The sequence below is a fragment of the Phoca vitulina genome, unplaced genomic scaffold (genome assembly GCF_004348235.1).
Source record: "Phoca vitulina isolate PV1807 unplaced genomic scaffold, GSC_HSeal_1.0 scaffold12, whole genome shotgun sequence".
NCBI lineage: Eukaryota > Metazoa > Chordata > Mammalia > Carnivora > Phocidae > Phoca > Phoca vitulina.
The window spans coordinates 17,628,240-17,647,673 of record NW_022589715.1 but is presented as its reverse complement, the minus strand read 5'-3'; the positions used below and the strand labels follow the sequence as shown (position 1 = coordinate 17,647,673).

Genomic DNA, 19,434 nt, shown 5'->3' with positions numbered 1-19,434 from the left:
CTCAGGAATAAATCCACTTGACTGTGGTGAATGATTTTTTTTTTAATGTATTGTTGGATTCAGTTCACTAGTATTCAGGATTTTTATGTCTATGTTCATCAGGGATATTGGCCTGTGGTTTTCTTTTTTAGTGGTGGTTTTATCTGGTCTTTGTATCATGGTAATGCTGGCCTCATAGAATGAATTTGGAGGTTTTCCTTCCTGTTTTATTTTTTGGTATAGTTTGAGAAGAAGAGGTATTAACTCTTCTTTGAATGTTCTGTAGAATTTGCCTGGGAAGCCATCTGGTCCTGGACTTTTGTTTTTTGGGGAGTGTTTTGATCATTGATTCAATATCTTTACTGGTTATCAGTTTGTTCAAATTTTCTGTTCTTCCTGTTTCAACTTTGGTAGTTTATATGTTTCTATGAATTTATCCATTTCTTGTAGGTTGTCCAATTTGTTGGCATATAATATTTCATAGTATTCTCTTATAATTATATGTGTTTCTGTGGTGTTGGTTGTTATTTGTCCTCTCTCATTTGTGATTTTATTTTTTTGAGTCCTTTCTCTTTTTTTCTTGATAAGTCTGGCTAGAGATCAATTTTACTGATTTTCTTTCAAAGAACCAGCTCTTGGTTTCATTGATCTGTTCTATTGTTTTAGTTTCTGTATCATTTTTTCTTTTTTTCCTGCTCTAATCTTTATTATTTGCTTCCTTCTGCTGGTTTTAGGTTTTGTTTGTTCTATTTCTAGCTCCTTTAGGTGTAAGGTTAAGTTGTTTATTTGAGATTTTTCTTGTTTCTTGAGGTTGGCCAGTACTGCTATAAACTTCCCTCTTAACACTGCTTTTGCTGCATTCCAGAGATTTTGGACCATTGTGTTTTCATTTTCAGTTGTTTCCATGTACTATTTTTTATTTCTTTTAGTTCCTGGTTGGCCCATTCATTGTTTAGTAGCATGTTATTTAACCTCCATATGTTCGTGGTCTTTCCAGATTTTTTTTCTTGTGCTTGACATGCCCTTAAGTAATTTTTAACATGCAATTGATTTTACTACTTTTGTCTTTTAACCTTCACACTAGCTTATAAGTGATTGACCTACTATCTCTACTGTATATTTGCTTTTGCTCATGATTTTTTTTCATAATTTTCTTCCAATTATGACTTTTTTCTTTTCCATTTAAAGAGGTTTCTTTAACATTTCTTGTAAAGTTGGTTTAGTGGTGATGAGTTCTTTTAACTTTTGTGTGGGAAACTTTTTATCTTTCCTTCAATTCTGAATAATAACCTTGCCTGTTAGAGTATTCTTGGTTGTAGGTTTTTTTCCTTTCAGCACTTTGAATATATCATGACATTGCCTTCTGGCCTGCAAAGTTTCTGCTGAAAATCATCTGATAGTCTTAGGGGGTTTCTCTTGTATGTTACTAGTTTCTTCTCTCTTGCTGCTTTTAAAATTTTATCTTATCTTTACTCTTCAGTGTTTTAATTACTATGTGCCATGGTGTGGGCCACCTTGGGTTTATCTTGTTTGAAACTCTCTGTGCTTCCTGAACCTGGATGTCTGTTTCTTTCTCCAGGTTAGATAAATTTTCAGTTGTATGTCTTCAAATAAGTGCTCTGCCCCTTTTGGTCTCTCTCTTCTCCTTCTGGGACTTTTATAATGCAAATGTTTCTTCACTTGATACTGTTTAAGCGATCCCTTAACATAATTTCAGTTTTTTAAATTTAAATTTTATTTATTTTTTGCTGTTCAGCTTAGGTGCTTTCCAGTACTCTGTCTTTCAGGTTGCTAATCCATTCTTCTGCATCCTCTGATCTACTGTTGATTCCCTCTAGTGTATTTTTCATTTTGGTTTTTGTATTCTTCAACTCTGGTTCTTTTTTATATTTTCTCTTTTTTGAAGTTCTCACTAAGTTTCTTCACTCTTCTCTCCAGTCCAGAGAGCATCTTTATGGCCATTACTTTGAACTCTTTATCAGGTATATTGTTTATCTCCATTTCATTTAGACTTTTTCTGAGGTTTTTTTTTTCTTATTCTTTCATTTGGAGCATCTTCTATCTCCTCATTTTGCTTGACTCTCTGTGTTTGTTTCTATGAATTTGGCAGAATAAATACTTTTCCTAAACTTGAAGGAATGGTCTTGTGTATGGTTTTCCCCTGTGTTCACTGTGTGTGCCTGGTGACTCTGGTTGGTGGGCTGGAGCTGTGGCTAGTGAGGGATGAGGGTCTCGGGGAACTCCATGTTGGGGCTGCCCTAGTTTAATGGCCAGAGTTGAAGTAGGTGTGGGCTTGGTGGCCCTAGGACTCTCTACACAGAGGGCATACTGGCAGAAGAGCTGAAGCTGAAGTGGGTGGAACCTGGAAGGTCCTGGGGCTATCTGTGTAGAGGGCATCCAAGTAGGACAACTGAAACTAAAGTGGATGCAGCTGAGGTGTCTCAGGGTGCTTAGTCCAGGGGGTGCCCTTATAGGGTGTGCATGGACCAGGGGTTCCCAGAATGATCTTTGTAGGGTGGTTCCCTGGTGGAGTAGCTGGAGCTGAAGTGGGCTTGAGTTGTGAGGTCCCAGAGTGTTCTGTGTCTGGGGTGTCCTGGCAAGTGATCTGGAGGTGAAGTAGTGCAAGCCTGGAGTGTTCCAGGGTACTTTGCACCTCTGTCACTTTGGTGAATAGTGCACACTTACCAAGGGTGTCTTAGTATGCACCACACTAGGGCCACCTTGGTGAGACACCTTGGACTAGTGTGAGCTAAGGGCCCAAAGTTCTCTGAGGTGATAAGCTAGCCAGAGCACCCAGACGCTGCTCTCATCCGTGCTATGAAAGTGGAAGGGAAAGGTAAACCATGGCACTCACTAGGCCATCTGAGCCAGAAAATCTCAGCAACCCCTCCACCATTTGGCAGAGTTCTAGGGCTGAATCTTTTATATTCTAGTTGTTCTTTTAACCTATAGTTTTGTTTTTTTTTCCTATGCTCCAGATCATCCCAGGCTTGTGTAGTCCAGGGGACTCAGGGATCCCTGAAGTGGCAGGCGAGCAATGGTGCCTAGACCCTGCTCTATATCTGTTATTAAGGTGGAGGGGGGACATAAACCATGGTGTTTGTCAGTGCGTCCAACCTGAAGAGAGTTTCAGCAGCTCCCCCACCATTTGGCAGGGTTCTGTTATATGCTAGTTGCTCTTTGAAACCATGGCTTTTTTCTTGGTGCCCTAGGGCAGATAAATCTGTTCATAGTCCCTCAGTGCTATTTCTATCCACTGTAGTTCCCAGTGTTGGGGTAGGGGTTATCTTTGCTACTGGGTCTCTGTCTCTCTTGCTGATCTCTCTGTGGGCTCTTGATCCTTTAGTGTGCAGAATCTGTTCACTCAGACCTCAGTTCATCTTTAGGAGGAACTGCTCTATAAATAGGGATAGATTTGGTATCTCCATGGAGGAGGTGAGTGCAAGGTTTTTCCTCAATGTGATCTTGGACTGAAACTCAAGCCCTGCCTTTATTGACCCTTAGACTTATTTCTCAGCTTTGTACATATTTTTACTTCAAGACCATAGCGTAAATGTGACTTCCTTTAATAGTTGAAGTCATGGTCTTGCAGTCCCGTTGACTCATCATTATTCCCCATATTCATTCAACTTTTCTACTATATTGTTTTCATACATCATACTGCATCAACTCATTGGTGAAAGTGGTATTTTCCAAGCATGTTTTATGGAACTGTTTCTGAAAAGAAGCTTCTATAATTCAGTACATTTGCAGATACATTCCTATATACTTTATATCATTATTGGAGAGTCACAGTATATTGACAAGTTAGAGGTATAACAAATAAACCTTTTAATTTGGAATAACTTAGAATTTCAGAGTTCTGGGTACTGAGTACATGAATTCAGAATGTACTCACACATTGATTCATCCCATTAATACTTATTACCTTTCCATGAAATAAATGTGAATTCATTGGTAAATGTAGATAGCAATGATATAGTAATAGTTTTCCATGACTTTCTTTTTATGAGTGATTACTTCCTGGGAAAGCTTCCAAATATTGAGCCTTATATAAGAATGACCTATTACCAAAAGAGAAGAGGAAGAGGTTATGTGAGCCTCTATAATAGAGCCAATTCTATGACTTGATGTTCTTTCAAAAAAAACCCCAAAAACCTAAAAACATGTTCCAGGTGGAACAATATTATGGTTTCTGTTTTTAAGATCAAAAGATTCCTCAAAGCACCTTTTAACATGCCTAAAATAGTGAATCTGGTTTAAGGTAGGGAAACACAAAAAGTGTAAGCCATCATTTTGAGACTAGAAGCTATACAGCTAATGGGGCCAGTTCCTTTGTCAACATTTCCTTTCACTGATAGGAGACTCAAACATTATCTTCTCTTTTCCAGGCCTGATACATATTTTTTTTCTGTTGGCCATTTGTTCGTGGTTTCTGTCCCACTTTGCATTATTCAGATGGCTGTGGTTCATTTAGAGCTGTGCTGTCAAATACAGTAGCCACATGGCTATTTATTTTTTATTGCATAAAAATATATATAATAAAACCATTTTAACCATTTTAAGTGTACAGATCTGTGGCGTTAAATACATTTATATTGTGTAACCATCACCACCATCAATCTCAAGAAATTTTTCATTTTCCCCAACAGAAACTGTACCATTGAACACTAACTCCTCATTCCTCTCTCTCCTCTACCTCTGGCAACCACCATTCTCCTGTCTGTATAAATTTGACTACTCTAAGTATCTCAGATAAGTGGAAACATCATGCATTTGTCTTTTTGTGACTGGCTTATTTCACTTGGCATAATGTTCTCAGGGTTTGTCCATGTTGTAGCTTATGTCAGACTTTCATTCCTTTTTAAGACTAAATAATATTGTATGTATATATCATATTTTGTTTATCCATTCATCCATGTTGGAAACTTGGATCGATTCCAACTTTTGGCTATTGTGAATAATGCTATAAACATTGGTGTACAGATGTCTTCTTAAGACCCTGCTTTTAGTTCTTTGGAGTATATACTATGGAGTAGAATTGCTGGATAATATGATATTTAATTTTAATTTTTTGAGGAATCACTGCACCATTTACATTCCCATCAACAGTGCACAAAGGTTCTAATTTCTCTGCGTTCTTGCCAACACTTATTTTCTGTCTTTGTTTTTGTTTGTTTTTATAATAGCCATCTTAATGAGTGTGAGATGGTATCTCACTGGTTTTGATTTGCATTCCCTAATAATTAGTGATATTGAACATCTTTTCATGTATTGATTAGTCATTGTATATTTTTTACAGGAATGTATTCTCAAGGCCTTTGCTCCTTTTTAAATCAGGTTCATTTATTTTTAGTGTTGAGTTGTAAGATTTTTTTTATATATTACAGATATTAACTCCTTGTTAGATATATAATTTGTAAATCTCTTCCCTGATTCTGTGGGTTTCCTTTTTACTCTGTTGTGTCCTTTTTTTTTTTTTTTTTTTTTTTTAACATTTTTATTTATTTGCGAGAGAGAGAATGAGAGACAGAGCATGAGAGGGAGGAGGGTCAGAGGGAGAAGCAGACTCCCTGCTGAGCAGGGAGCCCGATGTGGGACTCGATCCCGGGACTCCAGGATCATGACCTGAGCCGAAGGCAGTCGCTTAACCAACTGAGCCACCCAGGCGCCCTGTTGTGTCCTTTTATGCACAAAAGTTTTTAAAATTTTGGTATAGTCAAATTTATCAGTTTTTCTTTTGTTACCTGTGTTCTTGGTATCATATATAAAAAATCATTGCCAAATCCAATGTCAGGAAGTTTCTTTGTTTTCTTGTAATATTTTTATAGTTTAGCTCTTATGTTAAGGTCTTAATCAATTTTGAGTTAATTTTTATATATGGTATAAGATAAGGGTCCCACATCATTTTTTTTTTTTTTGCATATGGATATCAAGTTTTCTAAACACTACTTGTTGAAAACACTGTCCTTTTCCTGTTAAATGGTCTTGTGACAACCCTGTTGAAAAATCATTTTGCCATATGCATGAGAGCTTACTTCTCGGCTCTCTATTCTGTTCTGTTGGTCTATGTGTCTGTCTTTATGCCAGTATTACACTTTTTTGAAAAAAAAAGTTTATTTTTTTATTTTTTAATTATAGTTGACATGTAATAACATTAGTTTCATGTGTACAACATAGTGATTTGACAACTATATATGTTACAAAATGCTTACCATGTTAGTTACTACTTGTCACTATACAAAGTAATTGCAATATTATTGACTATGTTCCCTATGCTGAATATTACATCCCCTTGACTTAACTGGAAGTTTGCAACCCTTAATCCCCTTCACTTATGTCACCACCCCCCCAACCCTGCCAAGACATCCCAGTATCAGACAGCTTGCTTGTTTTGTTTCTTTGTTAGATTACACAGATAAGTGAAATCATATGGTATTTATCTTTCTCTCTCTGACTTCACTTAGCATAATACCCTCTAAGTCCATCTGTGTTGCCACCAATGGCAAGATCTCATTTTTTATGGGTGAATAATATTCCATTGTGTGTGCACATAAACACCACATCTTCATTCATCTATTGATAAACATTTACATTGCTTCTATATCTCAGCTATTATAAATAATGCTGCAATAAACATATGGGTGGATGTATCTTTTCCAATTAGTGTTTTCATTGTCTTTGGGTAAATACCCAGTACTGGAATTAGTGGATCATATGTATTTTTGGTTATTTATTTATTTATTTATTTATTGAGGGACCTCCATATTCTTTTCCACAGTAACTGTACCAGTTTGCATTCCGAACAACAGTGATTAGGGTTCTTTTTTCCCCCACATTCTTGCCAATACTTGTTATTTCTTTTTGATTTTGGTCATTCTGACAGGCGCAAGCTGATATCTCATTGTGGTTTTGATTTGCATTTCCTTGATGATGAGTGATGTTGAGTATCTTTTCATGTGTCTGTTGGCCATCTGTATGTCTCCTTTGGAAAGATTTTTATTTAGATCCTTTGCGCATTTTTTATTTTATTTTTTATGTTATTTTTTTAAAGTTTTTATTTAAATTCCACTTAGTTAATACACAATGTAATATTAGTTACAGTTGTACAACATAGTGATTCAACACTTCCATACAATACCTGGTACTCATCACAGCAAGTTCACTCCTTAATCCCCATTACCAATTTTATCTATTCCCTCACCTGACCTCCCTCTGATAATCATCAGTTTGTTCTTTTTTTTTTAAGATTTTATTTATTTATTTGAGAGAGAGAATGAGAGAGAGAGAGCACATGAGAGGGGGGAGGGTCAGAGGGAGAAACAGACTCCCTGCTGAGCAGGGAGCCCGATGCGGGACTCGATCCCGGGTCTCCAGGATCATGACCTGAGCCGAAGGCAGTCGCCCAACCAACCGAATCAGTTTGTTCTTTATAGTTAATAGTCTGTTTCATGGTTAGTCTCCCTCTCTCTCTTTTCCCCCCATTTGTTTATTTGTTTCTTAAATTCCACATATGAGTGAAATCATATGGTACTTATATTTCTGTCACTGACTTATTTTGCTTAGCATAATACTCTCTAGCTCCATCCATGTCATTAAAAATGGCAAGATTTCATTCTTTTTTATGGCTGAATAATATTCCTGTGTGTGTGTGTGTGTGTGTGTGTATGTGTGTACCACATCTTCTTTATCCTTGCATCGATGGACACTTGGGCTGTTTCCATAATCTGGCTTTTGTAGATAATGTTGTTATAGATATTGGGATATATTATCCCTTTGATAGTATTTTTTAATTCTTTGGGTAAATACCTAGTAGTGCAATCACTGAATCATAGAGTAGTTCTACTTTTAATTTTTTGAGGACACTCCAAACTGTTTTCCAGAGTGGCTGCACCAGTTTGCATTCCCATCGACAGTGCAAGAGGGTTCCCCTTTCTCTGCATCCTCACCGACACCTGATTGTGTTTTTTAACTTAGTCATTCTGACAGGTGTGAGGTGCTATTTCATTGTAGTTTTGATTTGCATTTCCCTGATGATCAGTGATGTTGAGCATTTTTCATGTGCCTGTTGGCCATCTGTATGCCTTCTTTGGAAAAATGTCTATTCATGTCTTCTGCCCAGTTTTTAAATGGATTGTTTTTTGGATGTCGAGTTTTATAAGTTCTTTATATATTTTGGATACTCACCCCTTATCAGATATGTCATTTGCAAATATATCCTCCCATTCCATAGGTTGCCGTTTAGTTTTGTTGATTGTTTCCTTCACTAAGCAGAAGCTTTTTATTTTGATCAAGTCCCAATAGTTTATTTTTGCTTTTGTTTTCCTTGCCTCAGGAGACATATCTAGCAAGAAGTTGCTATGGCTGATGTCAAAGAGGGTACTTCCTGTGTTCTCCTCTAGGAGTTTTTTTTTTTATGGTTTTACTTATTTATTAGAGGGAGGGAGGGGGAGAGAGAGAGGGAAGAGTGGGGGGAGAGGCAGAGGGAGAAGCAGACACCCCACTGAGCAGGGAGCCTGATGCAGGGCTCCATCCTAGGACCCTGAGATCATGAGCTGAACCAAAGGCAGACACTTAACCAACTGAGCCACCCATGCACCCCACTCCTCTAGGATTTTTATGTTTTAAGGTCTCACATTTAGGTCTTTGATCCATTTTGAATTTATTTCTGTGTATGGAGTAAGAAAGTGGTCTGGTTTCATTCTTTTGCATGTTCCTATCCAGTTTCCCCAACACCATTTGTTGAAAAGACTGTCTTTTTCCCATTGGCTATTCTTTCCTGCTTTGTTGAAGATTCCTTGACCATACAATTGTGGGTTCATTTCTGGGTTTTCTGTTCTGTTCTATTGATCTGTGGGTCTATTTTTGTGCCAGTACCATACTGTTTTGATTACTACAGCTTTGTAATATAACTTGAAGTCCAGAATTGTGATGCCTCCAGCTTTGCTCTTCTTTCTCAAGGATGCTTTGGCTATTCCATATCTTTTGTGATTCCATACAAATTTAATCTTGTTGGTTCTAGTTCTGTGAAAAATGCTATTGGTATTTTGATAGGGATTACATTAAATGTGTAGATTGCTTTGGGTAGGGTAGACATTTTAACAATATTTGTTCTTCCAATCGATGAGCATGGAATGTCTTTCCATTTCTCTATGTCATCTCCAATTTCTTTCATCAGTGTTTTATAGTTTTCAGAGTATAGGTCCTTCACCTCTTTGGTTAGGTTTATTCCTATGTATCTTATTATTTTTGGTGCAGTTGTAAATGGGACTGATTCTTTAATTTTTCTTTCTGCTGCTGCATCATTGGTGTATAGAAATGCAACAGATTTCTATATGTTGATATTGTATCCTGTGACTTTACTGAATTTGCTTATCAGTTCCAGCGGTTTTTTGGTGGAGTCTCTTGGATTTTCTATATAGTTACATGAAGTTACACCTGTGATAAAATGGCCTGTAACTTACCCACATATACGCACAACTGCATGTGTAACTGCTGAAATGTGAATAATCTCTGTAAATCTTATTATCAGTTTCCCATTTTTATTGTACTATAGTTATGCCAGATGTTAACACTGGGGGAGGCTGGATCAAGGGTGCATAGGACATCCTCATATATATCCTTGTAAGTTCCTGGGAATCTATAATTACTTCAAAATGCAAAGTTAAAAATAGAAGAAATAATTAAATCAAATTAAACTCAGTTCCTCAGTCATACTAGCCACATTTTAAGTGTTTTATAGTCACATGTGTCTAGGGGCTGCTATATTGGACAGTGTAGAATTATAGAACATGTCCATTATTACAAAAATTCTCTTGGACAGCACTGCTATAGATAGATACTCTGACGTCTGAAGGAGTTTCATAATTCACTCCTGACCTATGCAATGATAACATTAAAAGAAAATGCTACCCTTGTACATATGTTGAGTTCAGGGTCTCTTCTTTTAAAGATACTGGTTGTTACCCCACAGTTACCACCCAACTTCCAGTAAGAGCAGCCACACAACCTGGCACAACATAAAGAAGCTAGTAACTTTGATTCCCCCACTCCCCCAAGTGACACAACTATCTTTTCTATCTCCTTTCTCTTCTGTTTATGATGTGGGGAAAGTGGGTCATGTCACTGATTCTATATTCAAAGAAATCTGTGCTTTGAAACTTTTTGAAACTTGCATGATGTTCAGAATCCTATACTAGATAGGGTTTTCCAGATGTTTCAAAGAATTTTCTTAATTCATTTTCATGAAGCAATGAGGATGAACATAGCTTTAACTTCACTTTAGTACCTAAAAGTACTTATGAATATCTAGACTATTCCATTTAGTAGTTGATAGTTTTTCTTGTGCTATTATCTGGGTAATTATAATGCTTTCTGTTTTTATATTTACATTTTTAAATTTGAGATTCATATATTGTGAAATTATCACAGTAAGTCTAGTTAACATCCATCACCATACATAGTTACAAATTATTTTTCTTTGATGAAAACTTTTAAGATCTACTCTCTTAGTAACTTTCAAATTTTTTTTGAAAGTAAAGTAACTTTACAAATTTTTTTCTTTGATGAAAACTTTTAAGATCTATTCTCAGTAACTTTCCAATTTTTTTTTGAAAGTAAAGTAACTACAAATTTTTTTCTTTGATGAAAACTTTTAAGATCTACTCTCTTAGTAACTTTCACATATACAATTTATTATTATTATATTATTATTGTTATTATTATTATATCCTGACAATGTAATTTTACAGCTGGGGGTTTGTACTTTTTAATTCCCTTATCCCATTTCACTGCCTGCCCTCCTCTTACCCTCCACCATCCCCTCCACCCCGGGCCTCTGGTAACCACTAATTTGTTCTCTGTATCCATGAATTTGAGTATTTCTGTGTGGTTGGTTCATTGGTTTTGTTTGTTTGTTTGGGTTTTGTTTTGTTTTGTTTTAGATTACTCATATAAGTGAGCTCATATGGTATATTTCTTTCTCTGTCTGACTTATTTCACTTAGCATAATACCCTCAAGGTCCATCCATGTTTTCACAAATGACAAGATTTCATTCTTTCAGGATGAATCAAATTCCATCCCAAAAGAATGAAATCTGTATATGTATACACACACAGTAGGGTAATAACTAGTATCTTTAAAAGAGAGACCCTGAAGTCAACATATGTACATATAACATATATATACATATGTGTATGTATATATCTATCACTTTATCATTTATTCCATTTAAGATATTTAGATTTTCATATCTTGGCTATTGTAAATAAGCATGCAATCATTGGTGTTTTCATTTTATTTGGGTAAATACCCATTAGTAGTATTGCTGGACCATGTGATAGTTGTATTTTTAATTTTTCAAGGAGCCTTCATACTGTTTTCCATAATGGCTATACCAATTTACATTCCCACCAGTAGTGCATGAGAGTTCCCTTTTCTTCACCTCCTCACCAACACTTGTTATTTCTTTTCTTTTTCATAATAGCAGTTCTAACAGGTGTAAGCTGATCTCTCATTGTGGTTTTGATTTGCATTTCCCTGGTGATTAGTGATGTTGAGCACCTTTTTTAGGTTTCTGTTGGCTATGTGTATATCTTCTCTGGAAAAATGTCTATTCAGGTGTCTCACTCATTTTTAAATTGGATTATTTGCCTTTATTGCTACTGAGTTTATGAGTTCTTTATGTATTTTGGATATAACTCTTTATCAGATATATGATTTGCAAATATTTTCTCCCATTTGGTAGGTTGCCTTTTCATTTTGTTGATGGTTTCCTTTATTGTACAGAAGCTTTTTAGTTTGAGATCATCCCACTTGTTTATTTTGCTTTTGTTGCCTTTGCTTTTGGTGTCAAATCCAAAAAATCTTCAAGACCAGGGTCAAGTTGCTTATTGCCATGTTTTCTTTCAGGGTTTTTATGGTTTTATGTCTTATGTTCAAGTCTTTGATCCATTTTGAGTTTATTTTTATGTACAGTGTAAGATAATGGTCCAGTTTTATTCTTTTGTGGCTGTCCAGTTTTTCCAACACCATTGGATAGTATTGGCTGCTTTGTCGTAAGTGAGCTGACCATATATGTGTGGGTTTATATTTACATTTTATTTTTTTTTATTTTTTATTTTTTTAAAGATTTTTTATTTATTTATTTGACAGAGAGAGACACAGCGAGAGAGAGAACACAAGCAGGGGGAGTGGAAGAGGGAGAAGCAGGCTTCCCGCTGAGCAGGGAGCCCGATGTGGGGCTCGATCCCAGGACCCTGGGATCATGACCTGAGCTGAAGGCAGACGCTTAACGACTGAGCCACCCAGGCGCCCCTATATTTACATTTTAAAGTAATACATTTACTCATGTAGAATTTAAAACTAAAAAAGTACATAATTTAATCATAACAAAGACTATAGAGGAAAAAATTTACTTTTCAATCAGTGATCGAGGGACATTTGGCTACTGGTATGAAAAACTAAAGTAGGATTGTGATTTCTATCTCATCTTATACACAAAAAAGAAACTGCATGTGGATTAAATATCTAAATATGAAAAGGAAACTTTAGAATTTTAGAATAAAATGGGAGACTATATTTATGATCTTGGGGTAAGGATGAGCTTTTATTTTCCAACTTTATTGAGATATAATTGACATACATCGTTGTGTAAGTTTAAGGTGTCCAGTGTATTGATTTGATACACATATATATTGCAAAATGATTACTACCATAGTGTTAACACCTCCAGCAAGGAAGAACTTCTTAAAGACCAGAGGAAAAGCACAAACTCTAGTAGAAATGATTTATACATTTGGTCCAGTAAAATTAGAATTTATATTAAAAAACTGTAATGAAAGTAAATATACAGGCTAAGACTAGAAGTAATTTGAAGCATGAATAAATAACAAAAGATTAGAAACCAAAATACCTAAAGAGCCTAGATACCAATTTAGGTAAAAACAAGCAAGTCATTAGGAAAATATGCAAAAGCTTATATTAACAACTCAGAGATAAAAATGATCAATAAATGATAAAAACAGACCCAGCCTCCTCTGTCATTAAGGTAATGGAAATTAAATTTTTTCATATCCATCAGAAATATAAGCATGACAGAAATATAAGCAAATAAATATTATTTAAATTGACATATATGTACAGAATAGTTCATGAAATATGAATGTACAACTTGAACATTATTGTAAAAGTAACCTGTATAACCATCACCCAGCTCCAGATGCCCCCATATACCTCTCACAGATCACAGTACCCTTGCTCTCCACTGGTTGTAACTACTACCTTAAGTTTCGGCAGTGGTGTGCTGATTTTGTGGTGGGGGGTGGAGTGGGGAATAACCCTTACTTATGCAGCATTTGCTGATTTCCATGGAATAAGTACTCTTATCATTGTCAGATTTCAAGCAACCAGCAAGTCAACTGACTCACCAAATTCTTTAAAATTTAACAGCAGCTCTTATGAGAATGTGCAAATCTACTCTAGCACTCAACTGCCACTTCCTAACTTCTTTGCTTTTTCTTCTTTTTCTTCCTTTTTTAAAAAAAGTTTTATTACCTAAATAATCATCCTCAAATAGTTTGTATTAGTTGCTTCTCACAACATCAATATTATTATATTACTTAATTAAATTGTTTTTGAAGGCTTCCTGTATTCTGGAAGAGTTTAAGTAACATTGAGATTATCTTCTTTTTAAAGGTTTAGGGAGTTCCTCTGAGACACCACCTGGATTTACTGATTATTTGGACTAGCTTTCTCTTTAACAGTTTTATTTCTTCCATGGAAATCAGACTCTATAGATTTTTCAAAATCTCCTTTCTGGTCAGCACTGGTAAATTATATTTTCCTAGAAAGTTACGTCCTTGAGGTTCTCAAATTTATTTATATGTATTAAAAGTAGTTTTATGATACTTTTAATTTTCTGTTTTCTAGGTTATTTCAGTGTTACCTTTTTTTTACTTTTAAATATTTGTTTTCTCCTATTTTTTCTTGATGGTAATCTAGGTATATTTCTTTACATCAGTTTTGTCTTCTTTCTTTATTTTTTTGAGCCTATTCTAGATTTATTTCCAGTGTTTCATTATTCTCTAAATCATTAATCTGTTCTCATAATTTTGTTAATTTTTTCCTACTTCTTTCTAAATTCCCTGAGTCAGATCATTATTGTTTCCATTATTTCTGGTACATTCATGTTTGTAATGAAGGCCATTTGTTTTCCTCTGAGATCACTACTTTAGCATTCTTATAAGAATGAAACATATATAGTAAAAAGAGTAAAGAGTACTAAATTGTGATTCGGGACACAGAGGTCCCAAATGTAATTCTCTTTTTCTGTATCAGTCTATCTGCCAGTATCATCTTGGGCATGTCAGTTAGCCTTCCTCCTTCAGTTTCCTCAACTAGAAAATAAGGAAATATTTGATGATCTCAGAACTTCTATTTTGCTGTTTCATTTAATGAAATACGTTCCTAGCACCAGCTTGCCACTTCAGGAATTTGAACTGAGTCTACAAAATGAACTCTAGTCTCAGACTTCTTAAATAACAATTTACTAGTTTGTCTAAGTACTGTAGTCTCCTGTGTAATCACAAAAGCTGTTCTAATCATTCTTTGGCTGCAAGATGGGAGTCTGCACCTTAGCCAAACCACTCTATAGGTGTTCCTTACTAACTTAGCATATTTTGTAATAATCAATCAGCTATTGAAAGTTATATAAAGTTGATGAGGAATTGTTTTCCCAAATCCTTTGAAATTCTTAAATAAACACACACAATTGTCAGTAATAAAAAAAGTAGGCAGCGTCCACCTATTTGTGAATGGGTTAAGATGAGGCAAAAAGTAACAAATAGTATGTCAGGGTAAAATTGTAAAAAAGAGAGATTCTAAGGCCTGGAAGTTACAGAAAAATGTGTAATAATGACAACAGTATTAAACATTGACAGATTCTGCATCTAAACCTTCCTAAGAAATATAAAGCAAAAACAAGGAAAAATTTATTTAGAGATAGCAAAAAAAATTTTAGAAAATGGGAGCCAGATTGTCCCAGAATCTTATCCATATTACATAATATTTGCATGTAAAATCCCTGTCATATTTAAAAATCTAAGCAGTAATTTAAAAAAAAAATCAATGTCCTTTGTGGAAGAATTGATGTTACCATAGCAAAATGAAATATCTTTTAAGTTTTGAATTTACCAGTGTGTGTGTGTGTGTATGTGTGTGTGTGTGTGTGTGTGTGTGTGTATTTAAGCATTGACATGAACACAATATATTTTTGTTTTTGCTATGAATGTAAAAAATGCCAGAAGGGAAATTGGGAGGGAAACTGAACAAAATGCCCTTCATTTACATTTATTTTCTGAAGCCATTTGAAGTCTCCCATTTTATAAAATGTTATTATATAACAATGGCAGTCATTGCCCACTTTATAGATCTCTACGTGTTCTAAATAAATCACTTCTGAGTAGTTTTTCTCCACATCTCACTACATCTCTAACTATAGGAATGTAATTTTGTAGCCTTAAAAAATGCATTGATTTTTAGATACACATACGGAGAGCAGAATATGTAATAATGCTAAAAAAAAGAATAAATTTATTGTTTTATTTACCTCTCAAGAAAAGAGAAAGTAAAGTTACATACTACATTTTAAGGATTTATGATGCAACATAGTTTCCTTTTCTTTTATAATAAATATTTAAAATACATGTAATATTAAACAGTCCACCAAATTGAAAACCTTACCTGAAAATATGGGACAATGGTTTGGAAGCATAAAGATATCTGCTGTCACACAATGTTTCGTGTGTTCCTTCATAAATCAGTACCAGAAACATATACAAACCAATGAGAGTGAGAGCTCAAAAGATTTCTGAAATTCTGGCCGAATAGTTCCCAGTTATATACAAGAGACCATTGCTTTCAAAGTGTCAAAGTAGACTTAAAAATGTAATTAATACAACATAGTGCTGGACATGGTATGAAAGACAATTCATGTGCATTTATTTTGGTTAGACTCTGATTTAAATGTAGAATTTACACTATGACCTTTATAAAGATTAGATGAGTTAATAATTTTTAGTTCGTTTTTCTCTCCTCTAAACTGGGAATAATGATGCTTACTTGCTAGGGTTGTAATAAACACAAATGAGGTAGTGTATATAAATAGCGCAGGCACACGTAAGTATTTAAATATTAAATTCCTATTGCCCTTGTAGTGATCATCTTTTTTTTTAATGAACTGCTGTTTAAAAATAAAGAAATTAATGTAAAGAATAAAATATGAGCATGCACATCAAAATAGGGAAAAATATTCCTTAAAAGTGAATGGAAGTAAAGTGCGCTATTAACATGGAAATTGAAGTGAATCCAGAAAATGTTCAAAATTCCTCTAATGTGGCCAGAATAAAATCAAATATAAAAGCAAAGTCCTGGACAAACAATATGGTAGGTTTGTTTGTTTCTTCTCAAAAGTGAATTTCTAATTATGTTATATATGTTGTTTCAGAGGCAAAGGCCCATTGAAAAATACATCTGATGTTATTAATGCTGCCAAGAAAATTGCTGAAGCAGGTTCTCGAATGGACAAATTAGCTCGCGCTGTGGCTGATCAGGTAATGTTAGAGGGAAGAGCAAGCACATGCTGCGTGTTATCATTAATTAGCGCTTGGGTTCTGTAATGGGTTTTATGTACCCTATAAAATGCTTCTGAAGGATGAATTGTAATCACTAACATTTTACAAACAGGACTCTAACTCTAAAGAGACTGAGCTGATGGCAAAGGTAGGGTCAGTTCAGGAGGGACTCATTAAAGCCCATGACCAAAACTTCTTGAGAAAGAAGAGTACCTGCTACTTAAGAGACATAACTCTCAAAGCTTGGATTATGCTGGCTGCCCTCATTCAGCAAGTCAAGTACACTACATAGGGAGGAAGAGAAAGAAGAACTTTAACTTTTGTTATTTCATATTGATCTTACTGTATTGATGCTCTTTATAATTCATAATAATTAATGCACTAGCATAAATGGGATGAATCCACACATAATCAAGAACCTCCAGATCTCATTTTCATCCGGATTTGAAGGTATCACAGATAAATGAAATTCACAGAGTATCTTTTCAGACTGAAATCGGATACACGTTAAAGTAGTTCTCAAACTCCCCTTGAATGTTTGAGTTAATCTCCACACTTTTCATGTTATGTGGCTTAAACTGGAACTCTAAAATCCTGTTCTAAATATGTCTCATTGCAATAATGTCCCATTCCTTATAAGGGTACTTTAGGCAGTAGACTTTTACAGGTAACTAATTCTTATTCTTATTATGAACATGAATTTGCTTACTAGACTGCAATGCAGTGATGCTCTCTGGAGACACTAAGAGGCATAGGATTGTTCCTTCTCCATAGATGGCCCTAATCTCCTATGATTTTTGAGTTGCTTTTCATCATTTTCTTCCTTCATTCCTTAATATTTGGCTGTTGCCATAAATACTTGCTGTCTTCAACCTTCCAGATTCTAAAGTTCTTCGGGTCAATACCAAATTCACTCATCTTCTAAACACTGAAAAGAAAAACACATGATTAAACTATTAAGTCTACATTTAAAATAAGCCAACAGGTTGTCTCATTTTAATTTTTTTTACATATATGATGGCTAATCCAAGGGAATGTATTTTGCTTGCTTTAAAATTTTTGAGAAACACTTAATAGTAAAGATTATTCATTAAATATTACCATCATTTGACTATCCCCTAAAATTTATGTGGGTTGAAGACCAAACCATTACTGAGTTGCTAATTTCAGGGCACTATCAACTGCCAGGCTTCCTGCAGTTTGCAGCATATTGAACTGCTTTATACAGAGTTCCATATGTATCCCAGAAAGTTCATGGAGACAGTGAATATACTTGGAAATATGCATGCATGTCTGCAAACAAACAAAAATACACCAGCCAGGAAAAAATACCACATTTTTTTCCTTGCAAATGTTGAGGGCACTTGGGATGAGAAGAGTGAGAAGAGATTGGTGGTGGTCCTGAAAAGAGTTTTCTGAGGAAGGACTTCTTCCCAGAAGGGGAAGTGGATGGAATTTGGATGTTTTTTCCATTAAACTCTGAATCTTAGTCATTGAAACTGTTTCTTAGTATGTTTAGGCTCCTTGAGTTCAATATTTTTTATTGTGATTTTTGTTTTTGCCTTTGCATTTTTAGACCCTTATTTCCAACCATTATGCAAGTTGAATCCTAGCCAAAAACAGTTTTGCTATCTGGAAAGCATACCACACGTGCACACAAACAAATCCCAGGATTCTAGATGTATTTTGAAATTAAATGACAGAGTATTTAAATGCTATTCTATGATGACTTTTAAAATAAACAGATGAGGGTTAAATATAACCCTCTCTTTGTGGCATTCTGTCATCAGCTGTGAACCAACTTGCAATTTTTGCTAATGTTTTGTCTGAATAGGACGCTTCTTTCTCAAAATCTGCACCTATTTCCATGATACAAGAATTATTTTTCTTGGTCCGTCATGCTTTTATGTGTGTTTTAAATAATAGAATAGAATGAGCATTAGCAAGGAGTGGATTTGTTGCCTTTATTTTGCCTGAAAATATTTTTATGAAGATTTGAGATACACAAGCAATATAAACTTTTTACGGACTGTTGCATTTTTAATTACTGTTCCATTGAGATAGAATTTCCAATTTAATTTGCTGCAAGGTATTTGTATCAAAAGCCTTGTCAGCCCTCTAGGGAGATATCATTTTAAAGTTAATTCCTTTCAGTATATGGGTCTCTGGAGTAGGATAAATATTACAGTATTAAGTACTTGTAGAAAACTAAAAACAGTCTCTGTGGGATTCTTTCTTGATAAATGCAGTTAGTGAAAAAAGTACCATAATGGTGTTATATATAAAAGAGACCCCTATGTCATTTATTAAAGAAATGGTTATGTCACAACTGCTGGCTTCACATTATTAATGAAAAACTGCCTGCTTTTCTTTTCTTTTCTTCTTTCTTCTTTCTTTCTTTCTTTCTTTCTTTCTTTCTTTCTTTCTTTCTTTCTTTCTTTCTTTCTTTCTCTCTTCCTTCCTTCCTTCCTTCCTTCCTTCCTTCCTTCCTTCCTTCCTTTCCTTTCCTTTCCTTTCCTTTCCTTTTCTTTTCTTTCTCTCTCCCTCCCTTCCTTCCTCCCTCTCTCTCTGTCCCTCCCCCTCTCTCTCCTTCCCTCTCTTCCTTTCCCTTCCTTTCCTTTCCTTTTCTTTTTTCTTTTCTTCTCTTTTCTTTCTTTTCTTTTCTTTCTTTCTTTTTTCTTTTCTTTTTTTCTTTCTCTTTCTTTCTTCTCTTTTTCTTTCTTTCTTTCTTTCTCTTTCTTTCTTTCTTTCTTTCTTTCTTCCTTCCTTCCTTCCTTCCTTCCTTCCTTCCTTCCTTCCTTCCTTTCTTTCTTTCTTTCTTTT

The 19,434-nt window shown here is 34.9% G+C and overlaps 1 protein-coding gene across 5 annotated transcripts in view; it reads left to right on the top strand.

Moving 5' to 3' along the window:
• Window positions 1–19,434, top strand: part of CTNNA2 (catenin alpha 2) — a 1,077,601-nt gene that overhangs the window by 1,015,407 nt on the left and 42,760 nt on the right. For all 5 annotated transcript variants that reach the window (XM_032410576.1, XM_032410575.1, XM_032410577.1 and 2 more), the window contains exon 16: window positions 16,485–16,590. In XM_032410576.1, the coding sequence (XP_032266467.1) occupies window positions 16,485–16,590 (106 nt within the window). The remainder of the gene's footprint in view (window positions 1–16,484; window positions 16,591–19,434) is intronic.